This window comes from Cynocephalus volans, chromosome 11 (assembly GCF_027409185.1).
Source record: "Cynocephalus volans isolate mCynVol1 chromosome 11, mCynVol1.pri, whole genome shotgun sequence".
NCBI classification, from domain to species: domain Eukaryota; kingdom Metazoa; phylum Chordata; class Mammalia; order Dermoptera; family Cynocephalidae; genus Cynocephalus; species Cynocephalus volans.
Genome location: NC_084470.1, coordinates 75,967,618 through 75,990,882, shown reverse-complemented (window position 1 = coordinate 75,990,882; position 23,265 = coordinate 75,967,618). Strand labels below are relative to the sequence as shown.

The window sequence follows — 23,265 nt, the reverse complement described above, 5'->3', positions numbered from 1 at the left end:
TGGAAATCAGCTCAATGCTGAATTAATTTGACTTTCCCACTAATGTGGTAGGTGATGGTTGCTGAAGCCTTGGACATTTCCAGAGAAACCTACTTGGCAATTTTGATGGACCGGGCCTACAATGGCCCAGTACTGGTGGGCAGCCCCCAGGGGGGCGTGGACATCGAAGAGGTGGCAGCTTCGAATCCAGAACTTATTTTTAAGGTATGCTTAAATTCCTGGCTACCCCGTGTTAATTGATTGTTATTTTAGAAGCTGTTAAATATTTAATGTGGAGTCTAAGGCTGGGAGAAATAAATCTATTTCTGGGATTTAAGGTAGGAAGACGTTGAGTTCTTTTTTCTTACTGCGTATCCAGTTGAAAGTTGGGTAGAATCAAGGTGTTCAGCATTCAAGGGCTTTGTTTTTTGAGTTTTTGTTTTGTTTTGTTTTGTCTTTTCCCTCTCTTTTCTCCTCCTTCCTGCCTTTTCTTCTTCTCTGATTCCCTCTATCCCACCTGCCCCATGAACTAACCAATGGGAGAGGACTGAGGTGTTTCTACTTTCTCTTGGTTAGCTCTGCCCCATTTAACATTATGTATGATTCAGAAATTCTCTCCTAGGAGACCCGACCTGAATTAGAGCCTACCTTGAGGTCTCTCAACACTAGTGATGTAAATTAGAATCTTTCTGAGGTTCAGATTCTGTACATTTGTTTCAGTCTTTGAAATCCTGTCCCTTTTACTGATGTTAACATGAGCTTTGATTGAAAAACATCTGAGTTCAAATCTAAATAGTCAGCAAGTTTATATAAGCCTCATTTTTTAAATTGGTAAAATGTAAATGGGGTGATTTCTACTCTGTGGAATTGTGAAGATTAATTGAGATGATGTGTATAAAGTGCTTCTTAACCTATTTTAACTATAAGGAAAAAAATATAAGGTCGTTAGAACTATAATTCCAATTTTTAATCTGGATTCTCAGTGATAAACTCACATTAAAAATTTCTGACAGGAACATTCATTAGTTCTTCTAGGAAACTATTTTGTTTTCCTTCGAGAAGGGGGAATTTTGTTCCGTGAATTTCTTTGTTTAGTGATTGGTTTTAAAATATTTTCACCTATATTACATATTTAAGTTAACTATCTCAGAAGTTAAATTGATTCTTTATGCATAGGCTTATCAATAATACCTAGCCATTTTCAAAATTAACATTATTTAAACAAGGCATTACAATTGTTAAGAGAATGCATTAAATAATATATATGAACATGCTCAGTGTCTTTAAGAGAATGGCAGTTTGTAGAGCAAGATATTATTAATAATTATCATCATCAAGAGCAGCATCATGTTTAAATCATAAGATAATATTTAACCTATATATGACAAGCCCCAAACTTAACAGCAGTATTAGGCAAGAAAACCTTACTTCGGAAGCTTTCCAAAAGATGTCATAAAAATTAACTGACTAAATATTCGTCAATGCCATCTGTATGGTAATTAAAAGTGCAAACTGGCATCGGATTATCTTGTCAGCATGCCACCTTGAAAAATGATATAGTTTTTGGAAGGACTGTTTATAGATGGTCTGCTAATTAAAACATACCCTGTAGGCAGCTGCAGTAGCCCCACTCTGAGATCTCTAGAAAGGTCTCAAGATCTCTAGAAGGGTGCCACACTTTAATTACTCATTAGCAAATAAATACTAAGCATTTTCTTTTGAGGTTGTAAATCTTCTCACTTCACTGTCTGAATTTTGTTTATTTGATTCTATTTTACTAGGAGCAAATTGACATTTTTGAAGGGATAAAGGACAGCCAAGCTCAGAGGATGGCAGAAAATCTCGGCTTCCTTGGGCCTTTGAAAAACCAGGTACATGAGTGATTGGAAGACAGTGTGTCTGACTTGTTTCAGAAAACATTTGGGAACTTGCTCAGTTGCCTCTGATGTTCGTGATTACCAGGAAACAGGATTATTTATTGTTTTCTTTTTTTTCCTCCAGTTGTTTATGATGAAGAAAAATATTTCCTTGGTGTCTCAAAAGAGAATGTTTGTGACACATGTGTTTGTATATATTTCCAGGTGTGTGCACATGTGTGTTGCATGCAGACACATATACTTTATGATGTTTGGTAATCTTTATTTTTTCTGTAGCATTGCTGGTACTGCCACCTGGTACACGTGTGATTCAGTCCATCCGAACATCAGTTCTATCATCTATAAAACAGGGATGATAGCAGCTTCTGAGAGATTTGTTGTGAGGATTGAGTACAATGAGATGTGAAAGTTTGTTACAATGCCCCGATAAAGGTCCATTCTTACTGTTTGTTAATGATACACGGTACTTAACTAATTGCTGTTCTTTCACGGTTAATGGGCATTTGAGATGAATGTTGATGGCATGAAGGTGATCTTTCACTGAGAACAGCCTAAATAAAAGATGCCAAGTTAGTTGTGATATCCCTTGGCTTCAAGGACAGAAAACTTGTTCTCAGAGCTGTTGAGGGACAGAATCTGTCTTGAGGATCACAGCCCTGCCTTGCCTTTGGTTTAGCCTGTGATGCCTGATTAGACAAGAGTACTTCAGAAAATTTGTGGAAAAAGAATTAAAGAAAATACACATCTTTCCGTGAACTTTTTGAAGACCCCTTCATATGTTTAGATGAATTCCCTTGTTCTACAACTGAATCAGAAGAACTTACTGGCTATTTTTCCCTCCTTCGTGACTCAGAGAAGCCACCTAATAACCCTAGATCGTGGTGTGTGTGTGTGTGTGTGTGTGTGTATACGTGTGTGTATATATGTGTGTGTGTATGTGTGTGTGTTCTGGCTTGGGGCTCCATGGTGGTTACAGAGTACAAAATTTAATTTAGTTGGGTAGCACTAGTCACATAAAACAGTAGGTTTGCTCTCTTTTCTTTCTGTGTTTACTTTTTCTTTTGATTGACTCTATCTCTAGAAGTTTAGTGGTGACAGTAGGCAAGTCAAAGAACCAAAGCAGAATTAGACTTTAAAAATACATATATTTAAATGAAGGGAGGATAGCATTTATTTGAAAATGAGAGTAAAGGTTCACTTGGAAAACAAGAGATTCAGAATGGAAGGGGACAAGGTCATCTGGGACTAAACTCAGGAGAAGAATGAAATGGCCAGTATTCAGTGGACCATCAGAGGAACGAATTGTCATTTCTGAGACTGGCAAAGAGATGCCAGAGAAGTGATGTGTTGAAAGGAAGGCACTGGAAGGTTCCTAGGTGCGTGCAGCAGTGGTTTCACCTCCTGAAAATGAGGCTACTAAACTGCACTAGCCATTCATTTGACATTTATTAAGGGGCTTCTCGTGGAGGGATGGTGGTCACCAAGAGCCACTCTCCCAACATTCACTGAGTTCTAGCTACACTGTGCTACAGTCAGCTCCGGGACGTGCTCAGTAACCCCACTCACCTCTTCCATATCACTTCCCACATCTGTATTTCTCTTATTAATTTGCAGTCACCTTTGCTAGATCCTAATCTACACGACAGCAGGGCCTTTGTTCATCTTGCTCATTGCTGTGTTTCCAGCAGCCCACAATGTGCTTGTTGTAATATTAGTTGCCCAAAGAAACATTTGTCATGTGTATGAATAAGTGAAACAGCACCTCTGGGCTGTCCACTTCGAAGAGTGTCCTAGGGAGTCAGCAATAGGTGGCTTTACATGGCAGAAGAATAAATCTGGAGTGGACCAAAATCTGTTGATTGCATGGTTTGAAAGCTCAGGAGGTGAACACAGTAGAGAGTTCTAGAGAAGGCAATAATAGCATTATGTACATTATAAGACACCCCCCCATATTATAAGAGAAAATTAAGAGTTATTTATAGCTCTTAAATGGCTTGATCATGTTTTCCCAGTGCCCAAAGCACTCTAGGTTTTACGTGAGTTACCTGTGGGAGGGAGATGAGCAGGCAGGTGCTCAGGGGTCATTAAGCAGCTATATCATCATTATATTTTTAACTTAATTTATCAAGGAAAAGAAAGAAAAACATTTAAAATATTTTTTTTCTTTTTTCATTGCTGACTCCATGAAAGGCTTTAAATGTTCATTTGCTTTTTCTTGTAAAGTTGTTTGAGTTCCTTATATATTCTGGATATTAATCCTTTGTCAGATATATATTTTGCAAATATTTTCTCCCACTCTGTTGGTTGTCTTTTAACTCTGTTAATTGTTTCTTTTGCTATGCAGAAGCTTTTTATTTTGATATAATCCCATTTGTTTATTTTTCCTTTGGTTGCCCGTGCTTTTGGGGTCGTATTCATGAAGTCTGTGTCCAGTCCTATTTCCTGAAGTGTTTCTCCTATGTTTTCTTTAAGAAGTTTTATTGTTTCAGGGTGTGTATTTAAATCCTTAATCCATTTTGAGTTGATTTTAGTATATGGTGAGAGGTATGGGTCTAGTTTCATTCTCCTGCATATGGATATCCAGTTTTCACAGCACCATTTGCTGAAGAGGCAGTCCCTTCCCCAGTGAATAGGCTTGGTGCCTTTGTCAAAGATCAGATGGCAGTAAGTGTGTGGGTTGATTTCTGGATTCTCTGTTCTATTCCATTGATTGGTGACCCCAAAAGCACGGGCAACCAAAGGAAAAATAAACAAATGAGATTATATCAAACTAAAAAGCTTCTGCACAGCAAAAGAAACAATTAACAGAGTTAAAAGACAACCAACAGAGTGGGAGAAAATATTTGCAAAATATACATCTGGCAAAAGATTAATATCCAGAATATACAAGGAACTCAAACAACTTTACAAGAAAAAAACAAGCAACCCAATTAAAAAATGGGCAAAAGAGCTAAGTAGGCATTTCTCTAAGGAAGATATACAAATGGCCAACAGACATATGAAAAAATGCTCAGCATCACTCAGCATCTGGGAAATGCAAATCAAAACCACACTGAGATACCATCTAACCCCAGTTAGGATGGCTAAAATCCAAAAGACTGAACGATAAATGCTGGCGAGGTTGCAGAGATAAAGGAACTCTCATACATTGTTGGTGGGACTGCAAAATGGTGCAGCCTCTCTGGAAAATGGTATGGAGGTTCCTTAAACAATTGCAAATAGATCTACCATACGACCCAGCCATCCCACTGTTGGGAATATACCCAGAGGAATGGAAATCATCAAGTCGAAGGTATACCTGTTCCCCAGTGTTCATTGCAGCACTCTTTACAATAGCCAAGAGTTGGAACCAGCCCAAATGTCCATCATCGGATGAGTGGATATGGAAAATGTGGTATATCTACACAATGGAATACTACTCAGCTATAAAAACGAATGAAATACTGCCATTTGCAACAACATGGATGGACCTTGAGAGGATTATATTAAGTGAAACGAGTCAGGCACAGAAAGAGAAATACCACATGTTCTCACTTATTGGTGGGAGCTAAAAATTAATATATAAATTCACACACACACACACACACACACACACACAGAAACAACCCGGGGGAGGCGGGGGAAGAAGATATAACAACCACAGTTACTTGAAGTTGATACGACAAGCAAACAGAAAGGACATTGAAAAGGAGTAGGGAGGGAGGTTTTGGTAAGGGGCAACAATAATCAACCACAATGTATATCGACAAAATAAAAGTTAAAAAAATAAATAAATAAAAATAAATAAATAAATAAATGTTAATTTGCTCAGCAGCTGGGAGTGAGCACTAGTTGGGTGCTGCTTACTCTGCTGGGCCTTGGGGAGCAGAGACATTGAGAAATAGCCATTGTTCCCCAGGGGCTCACACCCCAGTGGAGGTCTGCCTGCTGGTGGAGAATACAGGAAGAGGGGCCTGTGCAGGTACGTGAGGATCAGGGAGACAGGTTGATCTCAGTTGTATACATGCTGGAATTTGTCCATCTGGGGATTCCCCGGGTATGTTTGTATAGCAGAAAGGAACGCAGCATGGTATCTCAGGGAGAGATGAGCTCTGGAGGGAGATTTAGAAATCTCTGCTTTATGATGCTTGCTCAAGCCATGGGATCAGTGAAATGTTTCAGAAAGCCAGTGTCCAGTGAGCAGACGAGGCACCGGAGAAGGGGAGACATTTAAACAATCATTGATGGCTCATCCTTTCATAAAGAAATGGTTTCTGAGGCCCCGTTAGATTCAGTGTGACTTTGAAAGTTACTTAATTGTCATCTAGGATGTGGTTTAGGCATTTAGAGGCACTTCACGCATGGATAAATAACATAAAATGATTATCTTATAAAATTATTAATATCTTTCCTGTGACTCATGCCTGCTGTCTCTAAAATATGATTTATTAATGTTAGACAACAAAAAATAAGGAGGATATTTTACCTTACATAAAATCTACCAGGCATGTGTTCCTGACTAAAACCCATTTCAGCAAGAATTTGTTGAAAAATTAAAGTCATGGGGAAAGCTTAATATTAAGACTAAAAATTATCAAGTTTCTCAAGTGTGTCTTAATTATCATCCGTAGTATTAATTTCTGAAAACATAGGTGCCATGAATTGTCAACACGTGCCTCGAATTGTCAACATGTGCCTCCAGGATTTAGGCTGGTGAAAAGATCTGATGGGCTAAGTTAGTACAAGATCACTAACACCTCTGGGAATGGTTTGTACCTCTGGTTACCTTTGAAAACCATCCCTGAATGTTGATGATATTTTCTGGAATCCTAGAAAAGTATTCAAAATTTTTTACCCTGTTGAAACATTTGTGAAGGTACTCACAAACTTGTCACGGTTCTGCACCTGCAGATTCATCCAACCGTGGCTCAAAATATGTGGGAAAAACTTTGAAAAAAAAAAAAAATACAGTATAATAACTATTTACATAGCATTTCTGTTGTATTAGGTATTGTAAGTAATCTAGAGGTTATTTAAAGTATACAGGAGAATGTGTACAGGTTATCTGTAAATACTACATCATTTTACATCGGGGACTTGAGCATCCTCGGATTTTGGTATCCATGGGGGTCCTGCAACCAATCCCCTGTGGATACTGAGGCACAAATGTATGAGTATTTGATTTTAGGGATTTAAATTTTTTAGAGTTGCTTAACAAGCAACTTTAACCTGACATTAATTGGTGGCAAAAGGTAAGAAAAATTTTCTGATTATGAACAGAAAATAGATGGTATAATAAGTGACTGACTGTGTGTTGACCAGCAGAATGTTTTCTTTGACCTAGGTTTAATTTATTTTTAACATTTGAACACATTTAGAAAGCAGGGGAGCTAATCTCAACTTGCCACGGGCCCTGCCATTCTTTATTATTACACCTGGTTGGATTGACATGTGTTGCATGCCTAGCTCTTTTAGCCATTTTGTGTATAGCTTCTGGAATAAGACATTTTACAAGGGTTTTCCCTTGTAGATCTTATGATACAGATCTAATTATGCTTCAGTTCCACTGAAAAAATGTTTATAGTCTGCCTTTGCACAACAAATTTTAATTTTATTAAAATAGCAAACACCCCCAAAATGCTGTTCATATACACAGTAGCTTAACATACAGGAAATTCAGGCTTCATACAAAGATAAGTTAATATAGGCTTAAGAAGTTTTGAAGTGACCCAAGTGTACCTCTGGGGATGAATGGATAAACAAAATGATGTGAATACATACACTGGAAGTTTGTTTAGCCTTGAAAAAGAAGATTCTGACATGCTGCAGCATGGATAGCCTTGAAGATACAGTGCTAAGTGAAAAAAGCCAGTCATAAAAGGATAAATACTGTTTCATTCTACTTACATGAGATCCCTAGAGTAGCCAAACTCATAGAGATAGAAAGTAGAATGGTGGTTGCCAGCGGCAGACAGTTTGGAGGGGAGAATGTGTAATTGTTGTTTAATGGGTATAGATTTTCAATTTGGGAAGATGAAAAGTCCTGGATATTGGTTGCAAAACAGTGTGAATGTACTTGACACTGCTGAAATGTGTGTACATTTAGAAATGGTTGAGATGGTGAATTTTATGTTATGTATATTTTACCACAACTTTTTAACAAGGGAGGTTTGAAGTGGCTGAGATAAGATCTTATATATGTATGTACCCAGAAGTAATTTTTATTAGGTAGTGTCCCCTTATTATTAAATTAATCATTAATTCAACCAATATTTATTGTGGTGATTCTGTGCAGAGGCTGTGTAAGTACAGTGGATGTCACAGTGTCCAGGATAGACAGGGTGCCTTTCTCCTGCAGTTCACATTGCAAGCTCCTGATGACCTAGAAACCCACCAAAATACAAAATATGTTCAACATGAGTTGTTTGTCATCTTTGCACTAACTCAGATTCCTTTGCGGGGGGAGTAAATACTATAAAGGAAATCATAAAGAGTCTTAGGAAAAATAAAGGGAGAATTAAAAAAAAATACCCTCAAAATGAGACTGGCCTTTCAAAAGTCTGAAACAAGCCAGAAGCCATAAAAGAAAAGAGTGACATTATTGTTATGAAATGTTCATGTGGCAAAAGTAGCAAAAACATGGTCAAAGATAAATGTTATGCCGATAACACCAGGGTCCAGTGTTCGATCCCTATATTGACCAGCCACCAAGAAAAAAAGTAAATGTTAAACGGGGAAAATATTTGCAGTTTCCATGGGATCAGGAGCTCATTTTCTTCATGTAAAAAAAACCTTCTATAAATTAAGAAAAAAAAGACCAAAATCTCAACAGGAAAATGGGCAAAATTCACAAAAAAGAAAATACAGATGTCTCAAGTTCATAGAATAATGCTTAAACTCATTGAAAATAAAAAAGATTCAAATGAAAACTATATGATACTCTTTTTCACCTGACACACTGGCAAAGATCCAGATGGATGATGGCTGTAAATGGAAAAATAATCTCTTTGATACTGGTTTGTGGGAGGGGAAATTATTGACAACTTCTACCAAGAGCAATTTCACAGAGTCCCTCAATATTTATAATGCCTACCCCTCTTTTTGCTCCACTCTAGGGAGTTTATTCTACAGATGTTTAATCACATGTGTGATAGATATATACAGAGATACGTAAAACAGCATTGTAAGTAATATCAACCTATTACAAACAATCCAAATGGCCATTATTTAAGTGACAGGTTAAATGATTTATGGGTCATCCATACAATGAGATATTATGCAGTCAATTAAAAGAGTAAGATTGATCTACTTGTGTTGCTGGTGAAGGGCCAATAAAATGTATTAAGTAAATAAACAAGGTATAGAACCAAGTTTGGTTTTTAAAAAAAGATGCAGGGAGAATATACATACTTGCATTTGCATAAAATCTCTCTCAGATGAAGCATAATTTGGTAAGGCGGCTGCTGCGTGGGGGCTGGGAGTACAATCAGATGACACCCATGCACACTTAGGGAATTTTGTCCTATGTACATGTATTATCTACCCATAAATTATTTAATATTAAAAATATTCAACTTATTATATATTTTTGGTTATTTATGTCCACAGGGTTTCCAATTAAGATTTAAGGAAATTGGGCCGACCCTGTGGCACCCTCGGGCGAGTGCAGCACTGGGAGCGCAGCAGTGCTCCCGCCGGCGGTTTGGATCCTATATAGGGATGGCCGGTGCGCTCACTGGCTGAGCGCGGTGTGGCCGGTCACAAAAAAAGAGCCCCGCCCCCCCAAAAAAAAAAAAAAAAAAAAGATTTAAGGAAATTTACAAATAGACATAAAGTATATGAAGATAATATGAATTAAATCTATAGGAGGGCTGGCCAGTTAGCCCAGTTATTTAGCTCGTGGTATTATAACACCAAGGTCAAGGGTTCAGATCCTCATAACAGCCAGCTGCCAATACAAGAAAAAGAAGAAAAAAAAGTAAATCTATACAAGTTCTTCGTCAAATCTGGAACCACTTTGAGTATTTACCCCATTGGGGATTTATTGTAGAGAGTTTGTCACATAGGTGGTACAAGAACTGAGAAATCTAAGAGTGGACAGAAAGGCAACCTAGAACTAAATAATACCAGGAAACTATTTGTATCCCTATGATCATAAGATCAAGGAACCAAATGAGGCTATGGTGTTACTAGGTCTTAGATGCAGAATCTGGAACTCTGGTGGATTCTATTGGGAGCTGGAGCCAGAGGAGGAGGAGCTGCCCAAGGCAGAAAGAGGTGTAGAAATACCCTGGCTGTTTCCTTCCTCCCACTCCGTCTCCCACCACTGCTTCCCATTGGCTGAACCAGGCTGGAAGCCAGTTGACTCAGGAACCTTGACCACTCAGCCTATAAGGGTCATCCCCTGACATACAGAGAAGAGATGGAGAAGAGCCAGAAATGGATCTGATGGCAGATGACACAGGGCCGGCACAGTGAGCGAAATGTGGCAGTGGGAAACCACGGCTGGGGAACGAGATGGAATCAAGAATGAGACTGACACCCAGTGCTCAGCCAGGATTTTTCAGTCCTGCCCTGTTGCCTCACAGCCTCTGTCCACTGTAGACGTGCGCTTGCCAGGCACTGTCCTGCCTCCTTCGTGATGTCATCTGAAGCCCCAGCTCACATGCTGCCAGCCTGCTGGGTCATGGGCAGTGAATAAATGCTGGTTGAAAAGAGTAAATGGGTGAGTGAATTTCAAGCAGAGAGAGAAGAATGAAGTCAGGGACATGACATCAGAGAAACTTTGGGTATTCTTGCCCTTTGTGGTTTATGCCATTGGGACAAACTCTTTTCAGTTTTGACTGTGCTGTTCAGTGGCTATACTTGGAAGGACTTTCATCTTCCTGTCTTGCAGGAATTTCTGTTTGACACTCAGTAATTGTTGTTTCCCAGATTATGGGTTTGGATTGATGAATATAATAACTGTTTTATTCTAGCATAATAAGGAAAACCTAGTCATTATAAACTCTCAAAATCATGTTTACCTTTTATTAAATAGAGCTTGTTTGTATTGATGATTGTAGCTTATACTATGGCATAACTTGGCTAATAGGGACATGATAATTTACAAAAAGATTAACAGCATCTTAGGCCAGGCTGCAAATACTTTGTTTTCTTGATAGTGGTCTTCTCTGGTGTCTGGAGGAAAGTTGAGCAATTCCTTTTAATGAACAGCAGTGTAAATTAAAATAGTTATGCTTTTTTGTTTTTCCCTTCAGAAAACCTAACTGAAAGTAAAGACATAACTTGCTATTTTTAAGGTTTCATTAATCCAGCAAAATAAATTTTCTTTTAATGCTTTGGTATAATTCCATTTCACTTGATCACATTTAGGCTGCAGATCAAATTAAGAAGCTGTATAATCTCTTCCTGAAAATTGATGCTACTCAGGTGGAAGTGAATCCCTTTGGTGAAACTCCAGAAGGACAAGGTAAAAAACAAAAGAAAAAACAAATGAATATATTATAATTACTTATGCAAACTATAAATTAAATTGCACAGAAGACTGTAGTAGCAGCTTTGCATGAATATCTTTCAGTAATTTAATTTCTGCCATAGTTTCAAATGCTCCCATGATGCAGTTGAACATTTCAGCACTTGGATTTGTTTGCAGCCAAATGCCAAGCCTTGGAGGAAGCTGCTGCTTGTTTTACTTAGAAACATTCATTCACCTTCCCCCACCCCTCCTTACTTGTCATGTTTTCAGGCCATCACTGTTGATACTAAGGTAAAGATCTGGGTGGGAGTGGAAGCAGGAGCCACTGTGCTTGGATGTAATGAAAACAGCTATTTTTATGAAACTGGAACTTTCTGAAGCTTTTTAGTTTGCCTAAATCTATATATGATGTCACCTTGTGTCCCATGGTGGACTTCTGTTATCTTGGTGAAGTCCCTAGTGGTGCCCCTAGTTGAACTCTTTCGCCTTACTTGGTCAGCAGCTTCTGCTTCAGGTAGGAGGAGGTGGCATCTTTGTGGGGAAGGTTTCTCCTGTCAGGTACTTGTAGAGTATAAATAACTATTTTATATCTCAGCACCTGCCACATTGCACTATGTCTTGCGTACAGCAAGTATTCAATAATTTTTCATTAATCTGATAGCATAAGCTTGTGAATGTGTGAAGGATGGACGACAGAGTGGAATAGCAGGTTGATAGGACAGTGACACCGCAATGTAAGTTTCATGAACCTTGTCTTTTTTAGTCCATTTTATCCCTCTTGCATGTTATCTAGCGTGTGGTGGGCAGTACGTTAGCAGGGGTTTTCCATTGAATTGGTAAATGGGGCAAATCATTATGTTCATACATATGAAGTTGTGGACCAGGGTGGATAGTCCAATGTTTTCTCCTTAGCATATTTCAGAGATTCTGTAGTCAGACTCAGAAAAGCTAAAATATCACGTCTTTGGAACACGGAGAGGCCTGGGTATAAATTCTGGATCTGCCACATCTGGCTACAGACCTGAGCAAGTTACTTAGCCTCAGGTTGTTGTTGTTTTTAAAGTCAAATAAAGTGGTAAAAAATGATACCCGTGATTAGGACAAGCAAAGAGTTTGTGTGTAAGAAGCCAGTATATTTCGCGGTCTACACAGCTGACCACCAGATCATAATCTGGGCTAGGTCACTTATGAACAAACTACTTTTATTCACAAATATTTTAAAAAATTGCTGTGGTTATAAAATCATCAGTATTTCATAAAGAGAGGAAGGGAAGGGGAAGAAACTGTCCCTTAAACTGTTAGGCCAGGCACTGTGATCAACTTTTATGTACATTCTTTGTTACTGTTCACCGTAACCCTGGAAAGTTAGGAGTTGTGATCCCCATTTTATAGTGAGTTGAAGAATGAGTGTGACTCTCCCAGGGACAGCTGGTTATGGGAGCTGGGATTCAAACCCATGTCTCTCTGAGTTATGTGTATTGACTCCAATTTTGACAGACTGACTTACTGCGACCTGCCTTCTTTTCTACTTTTTCCCTTTTAAACTATTAATTTGCTTTCATCAGAGTGACCTAGAAGTTGTCACCAGTTTGGGAATACCGGTTAGAATTCATGATGCATTGAATAGCTGATAGTTAAATCTAAGAAATGAAAGACAGGAAGTTCAGTATACAAGTTCTTAAAGGTCATTTATTGCTTTTCAAACTACTGTAGTATGCACAAGCAGACTGGTTATCTCATATTCAAAAAATATGGAAATTCAGCTATGGAGTGGGGTAAAGATCAAGGTATAACACTATTTTTCTGGCAAGGGGAGGTTTGTTGGCTAGCCTGTATGGGGTCCTGAACCCATGACCTTATTATTATAAGGCTGTGTTCTAACAAACTGAGCTAACCGGCCAGCGCTATAAAACTATTTTTATTCAACCCTTTGGGAAGTAGTCAGTTACCAGTTGTAGTCTGGCCGCAAGGATCAGGGGTGTGGGAACCTTTTGTTAGAGGGTATTTATAAAACCTCATGAAGTTTGCCTTTTAATTATTAAGAGAAAGCAAAATTCTTGAGTTTTTTTGAAGGAATCATTATAAAACATTCTGTATATACAGTTGATTGAAACATGTTTTATGTAATATTTTTAAGAGCAAAATTATCTTTAGCTATTAATTTGTTCATTGTGCCATAAAAGTTCAGCTCTTGAATTATAATCACAGTTAAATGAGTGTGTTGGTTTATAACTCTAATGAGGAGTAGTTAGATTAAACCCAATTAGGAAATGGTGATTAATGACCAAATGTACAAATTGATCTTCATTATTGTCACAATCCCCTAAAGCAATCTGTTATTTAGGAGCTGTAGAAGCAGTCATTTATATCTTAGCAATATTAATAATCGTAATATTTATAATCTGAATATTTAAATTATTTCTATGTAGATCAGCAACATCAGGACATTTCACATTAAAACTTTCACATTGAAACTTTGATTTAATAAATATTCTTTTAATTTAGAAGTTTAAGGGGCTCAGCATTACACTGGCCATCTTTACCAACCTATTCATTGCACATCGCATCTCCTCTCTATAGGAGAATTTCTTCAGTCTTCCATTGCTCAGTAAGGAACATTTTTAAAAAATCCAGGTTATTGTTCATGTATTTTCCCAGCAGATGATGCTCGATTGAATGAAGAGCATTGGCCTTGTTAACATAAGTCTCCCGCGGGCTTTTTTTCTTTTGTTTTTTTTCCTTTCTTTCTTTCTTTCTTTTTTTTCTTTTTTCTTTCTTTTTTTTTTTTTTTGCAGCTGGCCAGTGTGGGGATTTGAACCCTTGACCTTGGTGTTAAAACAGCACATTCTAATCAATGAGCAACCAGCAAGCTCCTTTGGGGATTTTTCTTTTCTCTCTCTCTCTCTCTCTCTCTCTCTCTCTCTTTTTAATTTGGCGGCTGGCTGGTATGGTCCTGGGGAATTTCTGTTGTGGAGAAAGAACTGCAGTCCAAAAATTATTTTTTCAATGTGATAACTAATCTGATTCAAAATATGTAATTTGACACTACCAACTGTAATGTAGTTTAGTGTTTTTTATCTAGGATTATAGTGGTTGCTAGTGACAGAAACCTCCATCAGCTTAGTTTTTGTTAAAAAGCCGGTGGCAGTGGGGAGCTCATTTTACTCATGTAACAGGGAAGTGTAAGGTGTAGACTGGCTTAAGACCTGAAGAGAATCATGAATTCTCTGGTCTTCCAGCCGTTCTTGCCTCTGAATTGGCTTTTTCTTCTGCCTGGCTCCCTGCAGCTGGCAGCAAAGGTGGCTTACCAGTGCTCATCGCTCCTCCACCAACCACCAAAATCCCTTCAGACAATTCTGATTAACTTTGTTTGGGTCACATATCTGTGCCTATGCCAGTCATTGAGAAGGAATCACATGGTGTGGGAGAGAGGCAGTTTTCCAATGGAAAAAGGGACACTGAATGAAAACATGTCTACCAGAATGACCCGACCTTTATTGAAACAAAAGTAAACTGTTATTTTAGTAGTCAAAGAGAAATTAGCTGTATTTTCCTTCCTTGTCCAGCTGCAATGCCAAATTAATTCATTAATCCTGTGGCCAAGTAAGAAGCATTGTTTTGCCATTATTTATCTATGTATCTGCCTTGCTGTCTATCCATCCATTCATTCATTTCACAAGCCACTGTGAGATTTTATGTCACATTTCATTTCTTCCCACTTTCTGCTAGCTCTGCCCACACACAGACTCCTTTCTCTGGTGTCTTTAAAGCAAGCGGTTCTCAGTGAGGAGGACAGGCATGTTGTTCCTCGGGAGACATTTGGCAATGTCTGGAGACATTTTTGGTTGTCTCAACTTCGGGGTGATGCTACTGGCATCTGGTGCATAGAGGCCAGGAATGATGTTAAACATCCTATAATTTATAACAGTCCTCAACAACAGAATGATCTCACCCACCATGTCTGTAGTCTACAGATTAAGAATTCCTACTGCTTTAAGCCATCTTTATTAGTTGGAGCTCAAATCCATTCATCGAGCTAAAGGAATGAAACACAATTTGAAACAGTGACTATTGGGTAAAAATTCCTTGAGAATTAAGGCTGGGTGATCCAAAGTTAACAGGCACATCAAATTTGTTTCTTTCTTCAGATTGGGTTCCCTAAATAACTACCCCGGTGCTTCATGTCAGCAAACGCCAGTGTTGTTGGTGGGTGTTTCTCTGTTTCTCTCTTCATACACAAGACTCTGTTTTCAAGAACATTTTCATTTCTCTAGCTCCCCCACCCCCACCCACCCTCTATTTATTTTCTCTTTTTATAGCAACTAAAGTTCTAAAAGTATACAGCTCTTGGAACTTCAATATTTAATGGAAAGTGGGACTAATTTGAAAGTATCAGCATTTTAAAGCCATGTTGGCAAAGCACATTTCAAAAGCACATTATGGTTATTTATCACAAATCAAACGTAGTACATTGCTTGAAGACAGATTATTTTCCAAACTAATTATGACACTCTGATTTCCTGCTGTTTTTATTTTTCTTTTATGTGTACATCTCCCCTCTGAAATGTATTTTTCTTTTGTTTAATTCTGTAGCACATTCTTGTGTTAAAACTCAGGGTCAGAGGCCTCCAACTGCCAGTCATGTTTTCTCCGTTGAGGTTGTTGAATTAGCAACTCACAGAATCTCACACCACTAAACAAAACAACAAAAACACCCTATGAATATAAGTACCACAGCTTTCTTTGATATTTGTGCAGAAGGAAAATTCATTTGTATAATCTATCAAGCATGTAACAATGTGCTTTTGATGGTAAAAATTGTCTTATAAATATTAATAGGTACCTTTTTTCCCCCACTTTGTACACAGAATAGCCTTTGTTCAAGATGGATTTTCTGTAGAATTGAGATTTCATTAATGTGACATTGAACATCATAAATGTCTGAACCAAGTTCAGCACCTCCAAAAATACATTTTCCATAGTTGTTTGTTGTTTTATTAAATGAGAATGCTAAGTAAACTTGAGCAAGCAAGTTTATTTTATTGCACTGCTGTTGACATAGACATCAGTTCATCTCTAACACATCAGTTCTAGAAGTGTATTTGGAGGGGCCTTACTTATAGGGGCAAATAAGCATATGAGTCAGTCAATATTCAGGGATTAATCTACTCCTTTCATGTAGCTGCAGATTTTTGTTTATATTGTTTGTTATACTTTTCTGTTTTTACGCTAGTATAATGCACTTATTCTACATTTCTACTTCATTATAAAAAGTGTGATACCTGTGGTTGTATCTATCAGATGCAAATGTGGTGAGAATTGAGACTTAGCAGGAATTGGCAAGCTTTTTCTATAAAGAGCCAGGTAGTATATACTTGGGGGCTTGCAGGCCTTATAGTCTCTATTGCAGCTGCTCACCTCTGCTGTTGTCTTGGGAAGGCAGCTGTAAACAGTGTGTAAACAAATGGGACGGCTGCATTCCAGTAAAACTGTATTTACAAAAACAGGCCATGGGTTGGCCTGAGGGCTGCAGTTGTCACCCTTAACTTAGATCCTCATTCGGGGCTGTTTCGTGCCAACCTTTAGCCTCCTTGGCCTTATGCAAAGGTGTGATATGATTTGAGGGTCACCACAGGCCTCTCTTGCACCTTCATTCTTTAGCCAAAAATCTCCTTCTCTGTCAGTTATGATGCCTAGCATGCCAACCATTAAAATCCTTTCTTTTGGGAAAATTCTTATGTATTGAGAAGATGACTTTTTATTGAAAATCACAGGTAACCTGTGTATATGTAAACTCTAGTAGACATTTGTTTAGATTTACTCGAAATATAAGTCTAGGATTTTAAAGGAATAGGATAAAATACAGGGAATTTTTAGTGCTAGGAAGAGACGAAAGTAGCCTGGGCTGCAATAATGGGAAGTTCTAAGTATGAAAATATTTGCACTATGCCCTGCAGGAGGGTGGTGGTGGTTAACAGTAATAACCAGCGAGTCCCTGCTGTCTGTGAGGCTGAGTGCTTGTAAACAGTGTCTCCTTCCACCAACACCATGCAGTAGAATCTATTCTGATCCCCATGTTATTGGCAAGGCCACTGTGCTTAAAAGAGGTTATGTGCCATGGGCTAGCTAGCTAGGGAATGCCAGAGTTGTAATTTATACCCAGGTGTTTTTGATGCCAGAGTGTACATTAAGTGGTCAAGTTCAAGTAAAAGCATTTAGGCCATGCAACATTGTAGACTGAGGCCATAAGGCAGGAAAGCATTTGGTGTATTTGGAACTATGTGTAATAGGAAAAACAAACAAACAAAAAATACTGTTTTCTGTTTTTTGCCTACCGTACTCTCAACATGGAACTCTCCTGTGACCAGATGTATAAATTTTTCCCACTCTGACCAGTTCTGTGACACCAGCTGAGTGTCCTATGATTCAGTTCAATTCTGATACTATCTTCCTGGAGTTAGAATCAGATCCCACAGTTAAGGCTCAGTCCCTCAAGAGGCCCCTCCTGCTTCTGATGCTACTTGTAAGCCCCAGAGTGTTTTATCTCTGCTTCTGACTGACCAGCTATAAACTAGGGGTTCCCAGGATCCCTTCTTTGGGTTCCATTAGTTGCTAGAATGGCTCACACAACTCAGGGAAACACTTCACTTACTACTGCTGATTTATTACAAAGATATTTTAAAGGATGCAAATGAATAGGCAGATGAAGAGGAATGTAGGGCAGTGTCTATGGGAAGGGGCCAGGAGCTTTCACGCCCTTTCTGAGTGCCCCACCCTCCCAGCACCTCCACGTGTTCAGCAACCTGGAAGCTCTTCAAACCCTGTACTTCAGGGATTTTTACAGAGGCTTCATCACGTAGGCATGATCCTTATTAACTCATACTCCAGCTCCTGTCCCCTCCCTGGAGGATGGGGTGGGGCTGGAAGTTCCAAGCTTCTGATCATGGCTTGGTCTTTCTGGTGACCAGCTCCTGTTCAGGAGCCCACCCAGAGTTGCCCCATTACAATAAAAGATTCTCTCCTGTCTCCCAGGAAATTCCAAGATTAGGAGCTCTGTGTCAGAAATTGAGGTTGAAGAACAAATATTAGAATAAAGGATTCTCCTAATACCCCTATTGCTCAGGAAATCACAAGCGTTTTAGGAGCTCTGTGCCAGGAATTGGGGATGGAGACCAAAATATGTATTTCTTATTATAAACTACACTATCAAAGACTACCTTTAAAATAATAAACAGATATAACAAATATGTGTCTGAGTGAGTCCCTGTACCTCCTTAAGGCACTTTAGTCTCCCTCTCCCCCAAATACCTGGGCCTTGAGGATGCTCATTTCATTTAGGATTCTCTTTCTTAACTCCTAAGTCTCCTTACTTCACATTTATGTAGTGTTTTTAACTTCCACAAGCATGTGGACATAAATGTGACTGGCCTAATTATGTCATTTAGTTTTCTGTACAGACAGGGAATGGTTGGCAAGGGGCCATTGTATATTCACACTCGTTTTATCCCACAGTCACCAGCTTCAGGCTCTGGGTTAGCTGTAAAGTTTTCTCAAGGTGGTCCCCAAACAGTGAACTCAGTTCTGTACTTGGCATATACATCATATGATAGGAAAGCATCTTTCAAAAATCTGGCTTTGCAGGCATTTAGTTGGGACAGCCTTCTGAACTTTGCATACATATCCATTAATTATGCTTTCTCTCAAGCAGCTTGTAACTGTAGTCTTTGTAAGAGGGCAAAGATCAGCTTGGAACTATTCTGATTTACTGGTTTATTGATCTCGACCAAGAATTCTTTTATTTGGAACTCTTCACTTAGGAATCAATTGATAGCCTTTGCCCATTCATTTCGAAGGTGTCAGTTACAAGTATTCTGCCAGTGAGTAATGGAGGAGCTAAAATTGCTAATAAATTAATTAGAATGTATTTATAAACCCAGTGGAAAGCCAAGAGTGAAGTTGCTTTTTTATTGATTATTATACTGATCATTAACTGCTAAGAAAATGCCATTGTAGCAAGCACAGAACATTGGCCAATTCCTTTGGTAGCTGTAGGATTTCATCATTAAGATTTCAATATTCTGGAAAGTAATTACTCCTTCACTCTGTGTATTCACAGTGTGTGGGCAGAGTGGTTGGGCTTTGTGGCAAGACTAAGGACTCAAGCAGACATTAAATTGCATCTAAGACTCTCTCGTCAGTCAGTGATACTTTAAGTAATTTGTGGTCTGGATTTATATTTATGTCAACTATTCTTAGACTATTCTTAGTTGTTAATATGCCAGTTCTATGCAGATTTATATTAAAGTGCATGAATTCGTGGTAGAGAGACCCTTGGAAAAAACCTTCTACCTAAGGTCTGTAACGCCAGGATGCCATAATGCAATGTTTTCTTTCCATAGGAAGCAAGTGTAATTAGCAGACTATGGCCATTGCTTTTTAGTGAGACATGCCAAGGTGATTGTTTCCCTTTAAAGAGTTAGGTGCCTATCAGCAATGCCAGAGAAGAATGGGTAGTATCTGTAAATTCCTGGTCAATGATTCCCACTTACGAATATCCCAAGTTAAGTAAAAGAATGTTATGATGGCATGGCATGACAGAGGACTAATTTCTACTCTCAGGGAGATAGTAAGAGGGATCAGAACCCAGATATCAAGCATGACACTCTCGCAACTGCAGCCTTTCTCTGATTGTAGCTGTAGAAGATCTCCTGTAAGTCAAGGAAAGTGCTCTGTGGTCCATCCCTGTCATGGGATAAGTTTTGCTGTTTAGGGCTCTTGGCCAATAAGATATGGAGATTTCTACCAGCACAATAGAGACAGTACTACTGATAATGCTTGGCATCCTGACATTGTAACTGACCAATCTTGATCTCTTAGTGTTCTATAACTTGAATCAAAAGAGTTGTAAGATGGCCCTGCACAAATTAAGGATATGGCTCTAGCTTTAGCAGACCCCAAAGCAAGTATGTATATCAGTAGACTAGGGATCATTATTCCCAGTTTTTAAAAACCAAGGCCCAGAGAAGAACTAGGTTATTTTTAATCAAGGTTACAGAGTTAGTAATGTATACTAGAAATTGCTGAAAGAGTAGATTTCAAGTACTCTCACCAAAAAAAAACCCCCAAAAACAAAAAAAACAAACTGTGGAGATGGATATGTTAATTTGCTTCACTGTAGTAATCATTTCACTATGTATATGTATATTAAAACACCATGTTGTACACCTTAAATATATACAATTTTTATTTTTACAAAATTTTAAAAATTAAGAAAAGGTTGCAGTTAGTTAAGGATCAAATAAAAACTATTGATACTAGCCCAGCATTCTTTCCACTAAGTCTTTCAGAAATATTAGAGAGGATACTGATTAAATAAAAATTTCACTTTGCAATCTCAGGTGAAGGACGTGGGAAGACAGAAGTATTAGTATTGTCTAGTCTCTCTTTGTATCAAAGGGAAAGGGATACAGTTAAATACTAAAAATAAGAAATATAATAAATATTGTGAATCAAAACTGTATATAGCTGTGCCAATCTTTAGCTTTTAACAGGTGATGACATTTTTGTTATTTTATTGAACAAAGACTAACAGATATAAATTACTATGTTCTTTACTAGAACGTAAGTCCCTTGAGAACAGGCACTATGTCATACTTGTCTTTGTAGCCCTAAAGTTTAAAGGTCAAGAAAGCCATAACAGCTTCTCCTGTCTGTAGCATGAGAACAAAATGATAATTTCTATCTCCTGTGCCTACCAGCCTGGAGAACTTAATTTATAGATCCTCCAAAGATACTCAGGTATGTTTCTTTTTTCTGTGTTTAGTTGTCTGTTTTGACGCCAAGATAAACTTTGATGACAATGCAGAGTTCCGACAAAAGGACATATTTGCAATGGATGACAAATCAGAGAATGAGCCCATTGAGAATGAAGCTGCCAGATATGACCTAAAATACATCGGACTGGATGGGAACATTGCGTGCTTTGGTAAGAAGCTGTTGTATCAAAAGAATGCTTTGTGGATCTCTGTGGAATTTAGGAACCTCCCTGATTTCTGAAATGTTATTTACCAGTAGCACGTAAATGTACTTTTTGTAGCCATAAGGTTTTAGGAAACAATCTAAAGTTTCTTCTCAAAGTTCATTTTGATCGGTGGTCACTGTCTTAAAGCAGAGTTTCTCAACTCTGGCACTACTGAGATTTTGAGTGAGTGATTCTTTACTGTAGGGGGCTGTCCTATACATTATAAGATGTTTAGCAGCATCCCTGGCCTCTAGATGCTATTGACAGCTCCCAGCTGTGAAGACCAAAAACAAAAAAAGCCTCCAGACATTTCCAAATGTCTGTGGTGGGTAAAATCATCCCAGTTGAGAACCACTGATTTAAAGCATCTCAGTTAAACGTTGCTTAATAAAAATCTGAACCTTTGCTACTCAAGTTGTGTTAATATGCTAGAAACAAGTCTGAAATTCGGGTTTAAAACAAAACTGCTTTCTCAAAGGAAATAGAAGAGGATATATACTTTAATTGTCTTACTAAAGTTTCAGATTCTGTGATAATTAAATAAAATTAATCTTTATATTAGTTGTTTATTAATAAAACAATTGATTTCATCATACTCATTTGTATTTGTGAAAATGGTTTATTTAGATGAGATAAGAATAGGTCTGTAGAGGCAATACAATTTCTGTTATTATCCACAGCTTATAATGCTGAGATTTATATGCTTCATACTTAATTGCACAAGATTGTGTTTCTGGTAGAACCAATTCATTGCACTGGAAACCAAGGTCTTAATATTAATGGAATTAAAATAAAAAAGATTTGTAGCTCATTAAACCACAGTATCATTATATTCGGAACTGAAGAGACCTCATTTAGTATTTTGCTGTTCAATACAATAGAAAATGACATCCAATTACAAGTGATACCAAAAGTTCTTGTTTGGTATTGGAGCAATAATTGTAATGTACCAGATCACTCACATTGTTCTGATCCTGATAAGCTAATACACTATCAGTATTTGAAAGGCATTTAGAAAGGGTAAAGACATAATGGTGTGTTTAGAACAAATTTATATACAGATTCTTGGAAGTCTCTATAGGGAATGTGCATGATTTGGTTAAGTAGCAGCCTCAAAAGCTACGATTAACACATTTCAAATTGTTTTAAGATCCTATATAAAACATTTTTATTTTAGTTGTCCCATACTTAATTAAATTAGGTGCAGTTCTTAGGCTCGTCTGGGGAATTCAGGAGTCAGAAAAAGTGAAGGGTACTTTACCTTGAGAGTTTCTGCTGTGTTCCACAGTTTTTAAAAAATGCTTTCTAACCTGAGGAAGGTAATGTCATATAATTAAGCATAAGGAGCTATAGAAGTACAATTGATCAGTAAAACTTAGCTCTGGAGAAGAAGAATTTCAGTGTTGAAACTCTTTACTTGGTTTCTTAAGGAAGGCTCATAAGATGTTGGCACATTTCGATTCAACTTTTAATGATCAGGTTGCTAGTGAACACTTCTTATATTAATTTGAAAGAGGAAGAAGAGGATAGGAATATTGTTCATGGTGCCATCATTTGTTCATTTGTTTTCCACATTTATCCAGATAACATTATATAAACATGCATGTTTACGCTTTACGCTAAGTGTAAAAATGTATGGAAACCTGTTGAAGTGGGGACCCTTATGGTTCAATCCCAGAGGGATGCCACATTCAAAACAGCATATTCTCAGCAAGCAAAAATTGAAAGAATTCCATTCTTTACTTGAGTCTCTTAAAGGACATTAAAAAGAATATTCATGGGTCCTGACAACTTCCCTTAGCCTTTTTGTCTTTCCCAGTTCTTTTAAACTTATACTTTCCAGAACCTAAAAGTCCCTCCTTTACTACTAGCCTAAATTGTTACTTCAACTCTTCTCCTTTTTCTGTTTCCCAGATTGATTTAATTTCACA

General features: G+C 37.9%; 1 protein-coding gene across 1 annotated transcript in view; it reads left to right on the top strand.

The window, feature by feature from the left end:
- Nucleotides 1-23,265, top strand: part of SUCLG2 (succinate-CoA ligase GDP-forming subunit beta) — a 259,766-nt gene that overhangs the window by 140,022 nt on the left and 96,479 nt on the right. Inside the window, exons 5-8 of the mRNA XM_063114078.1 lie at nucleotides 52-204; nucleotides 1,761-1,850; nucleotides 11,211-11,307; nucleotides 21,137-21,298. Of these exons, the coding sequence (XP_062970148.1) occupies nucleotides 52-204; nucleotides 1,761-1,850; nucleotides 11,211-11,307; nucleotides 21,137-21,298 (502 nt within the window). The remainder of the gene's footprint in view (nucleotides 1-51; nucleotides 205-1,760; nucleotides 1,851-11,210; nucleotides 11,308-21,136; nucleotides 21,299-23,265) is intronic.